Source organism: Tenrec ecaudatus, chromosome 6 (assembly GCF_050624435.1).
Source record: "Tenrec ecaudatus isolate mTenEca1 chromosome 6, mTenEca1.hap1, whole genome shotgun sequence".
Lineage (NCBI taxonomy): Eukaryota > Metazoa > Chordata > Mammalia > Afrosoricida > Tenrecidae > Tenrec > Tenrec ecaudatus.
Genome location: NC_134535.1, coordinates 19,355,494 through 19,358,524, shown reverse-complemented (window position 1 = coordinate 19,358,524; position 3,031 = coordinate 19,355,494). Strand labels below are relative to the sequence as shown.

General features: G+C 51.9%; 1 protein-coding gene across 1 annotated transcript in view; it reads left to right on the top strand.

Moving 5' to 3' along the window:
- Positions 1–309: 309 nt before the first annotated feature.
- RFX4 (regulatory factor X4) overlaps positions 310–3,031 on the top strand; it is a 78,923-nt gene continuing 76,201 nt past the window's right edge. The window contains exon 1 of the mRNA XM_075552702.1: positions 310–404. Within this exon, the coding sequence (XP_075408817.1) occupies positions 310–404 (95 nt within the window). The remainder of the gene's footprint in view (positions 405–3,031) is intronic.

Here is a 3,031-nt window from a genome sequence, read left to right as displayed (position 1 = left end):
TACCCTCTGGAACTGAAGCAGACCAAGTGGAAAGCCCTGGGGGGAATCGGTTCCTGGCCGCTGCCGAGTTCAGCCATCACACTTTCTGTGCTGGTTCAAATAAGACATCACCACTTCAGCCCCCAGAAGACTTGTGACTGTTCAGGAGGCAGGTCCCAACTGCCTTCCCATCCAAAGGATGCTTCCCAGAGCACCCGTTACCAGCCCCCCCCTCCCCCAACCCTGGCCAACAGCCGTTATGACAGTTGGCAAGAGAAGGCAGATATTAGCTGGACACAAAGAACTCTCTAATAACTCTACTGGCTGAAGATGGACTGGGCTGCCTTCGGAGGGCCCGAGTTCTTCATCCCAGGAGGAATTCAGATAGAGGCTCCATGTCCGCTAAGCAGAAATTTTACAGAATGGTATCCAGCCGGGGGCCTGAGGTGGGGGAGTGGGGAGAGGGAAGGAGGTAATAAGCCGTTTCTTCTGACCCCAAGAAAGCCATCCTCAGAAGTGCAAATGCTTTCTCTTTGGCCTTCTCACGAAGAAGATGACGGAGGAGAGAGGAGGACAGAGGAGAGAAACGCCGCTAATCTGCTGTGTTTCTAAGAGTGAGGTTCATGAATCAAAAAGCTACTCTAGATCGATGGAGCCAGGCTCTTGGGCGGTGGGCCCAGGAGTCCGTATGTTTATCGTGTTTTGTAGCTGATCCTTAGACATTTAAGGTACAGCTCGTGGTTAAAAGGCCCTGAATGCGCTCAAGTCCTCCGTCGACTTAGTGGGGAAGGTTGGGGGTGTCCCTTCAGTTTTCTGGGTCTTTTTCCCATGCCTAAGAATGAGGGGGTGGGGGGGGTAATATTTCCTGATAGCCTGATGGGAATTTCGTGAGATGGAAGAAAGCAATACCAAGTGACTTTAAAAAAACTCATAGAAAAATACCGCTTTATTGTCACTCCATTTTCCAATGAACTTTTTGAAGCCTCCTCTTAGATGCCAAAGGACGTAATGCGTGTTGGATGCTGGGGTGAGCGTCTGCTAATCCAGCAGTACAGAGTTTGGCAAACTTTTGAGATGGAAGGGCTGGCCCCACCCCTCACGACAATTTTAAAAGGATTTGAGAGCCGTGCATATATTTTTACAGATAAATGAGCGTTATCTGAATGATATGGTTTACACGAGACTATGGTTGTTTTGTTTTCATTTTTCATTTTACTTCTGAGCCACATGTACATACTGCAAGAGCTGCATTGGCTTGAGAGTCACAGTTTGCCAACCCCTGGGCCAGTAAACAGACAGAAAAGGAGTCCTGGTGGAACACTGGGCTGGGCATGGGGCTGTCACCTGTAAGGTCAGAGGTTCAACCCCTTCAGGTGCTCCAAGGGAGAAAGAGGAGGCTGTCTGCTCCAGGATAGATTCAAAGTCTCAGGAACCCCCATCTATAGGGTCCCTATGAGTCAGGATTGAGTGGATGGCACTCGGTTAGATAATGACCGCTATCCACCATTGATGGGGTTTCGATAAGCCAGGAGCATAATGCAGGGGCTGACATTCACCTGAGTGGCCCTTCAACTTTACCGATGGCCTGCAGCGCTTGTCGACATGCTGATTCCTGGGCCCTGTCCCCAGATGTTCTGAATCCAGTAGGTCTGGAAAGGGGCCTAGGCATCTGTATTTTTACCATCATTCCTCTGGCGCAGTGTTTTCTCTTAGTCCTGCAATGGGGGCTTTGCAGTGCAAACAGATCTGTGCTCCCAAGCCCGTTCTTCCACAAAACAGCTCTACTGCCTGCAGCCAAGTGTGGACCGCTTTCCACCTCCATGGACTCCCCTGAAGAGGGACTGCTGCTGCGCCTGACAGTCCCTGAGTTGGCTCTGCTCCCGTGGCAACCCCACTCATAGCAGAATGAAAGGTGCCATCCCCGTGAAGGGCAGCAGGCAGGACTGTTAGGTCCCACAGGGTGTTCCCGGGCTGGCTTTCAGAAGATTGGCAGGTCTCTCTTCCTCCTCCACTCTCGTCCAGAAGCTCCAGGAAACATGGCCAGCAGCCTGGCAACCCACACACACCCAGTGACAGACGGGTGGTGGCTATGTGAGGGGCATTGGCCTGGAATCGAATCCAGGTCTCCCACGCAGAAAGCAGGAATTCTGTCACCCACCCATTCCTTCTTCGAAGGGCGATGAGAATGCCCAGTCCCTAGGGGTTAAAGAGCCCTGGTTGGCAGGGTGCTTAAGCAATCAGCTGTTAATTGGAAAGGTTGGCCATCCAAACCCATTCGCTGCTCCTGGAAGCTGGGCCGGTCTGTTTCCACAAAGGTGGCAGTTTTGGAAACCCGCTAGAGCAGTGATTCTCAATCTTCCTCATGCCACGACCCTTTCATACAGTTGCTCACGGGATGGTGACCCCCCAACCACCACATTGTTTTTGTTGCTACTTCATCACTGTCATCTTGCTACTGCGATGAATCGGGCCACCCCTGTGAAAGGGTCGTTCGACACCCCTAAAGGGGTCTTGACCCACAGATTGAGAACCGCGCTCTAGGGGAGTTCTACTCTGGCCTATGGGTTTGCAAAGATGGAGCCCACTAGGCAACAGAAATGAGTTCATAGGGTCATCTTTTCCAAGGAATGCACTTGGCACAGCACTTGGGAGAGTGATGGGCACGGAGCCAGTGCTCGGTGGATGGTAGGGAGGAGCCACGCATCCTGTGGCCTCTGGCCTTGGGGCCATCTCAATGGGCAACATTTGCAGGGCTCAGCTCATCTCACGTGAGCAGGAAGGCCTGGGCTCGGTTTTACATGTAGTGTCGGTCAAAGCAGAAAGGATTCTTTAGGAAAATGCAGTCTTTGAGGCCCCCGTGGGTTTGGCTTGTCTTCGCTTTGCATTGCGTTGCTGAAGGAAATCAGACAAATGGATTTGTGTTGGCACAGCAGTCCACAGCAACCATGCTTCTGCTCAGGGCACCCCCAGAGCAGGGAGACCCACGCGCTGTGCCTTTGGGATTTGGCCAGAAAGAAGAGTTCAAGTCCAAACAGGGAAAAGAAAAAAAAAA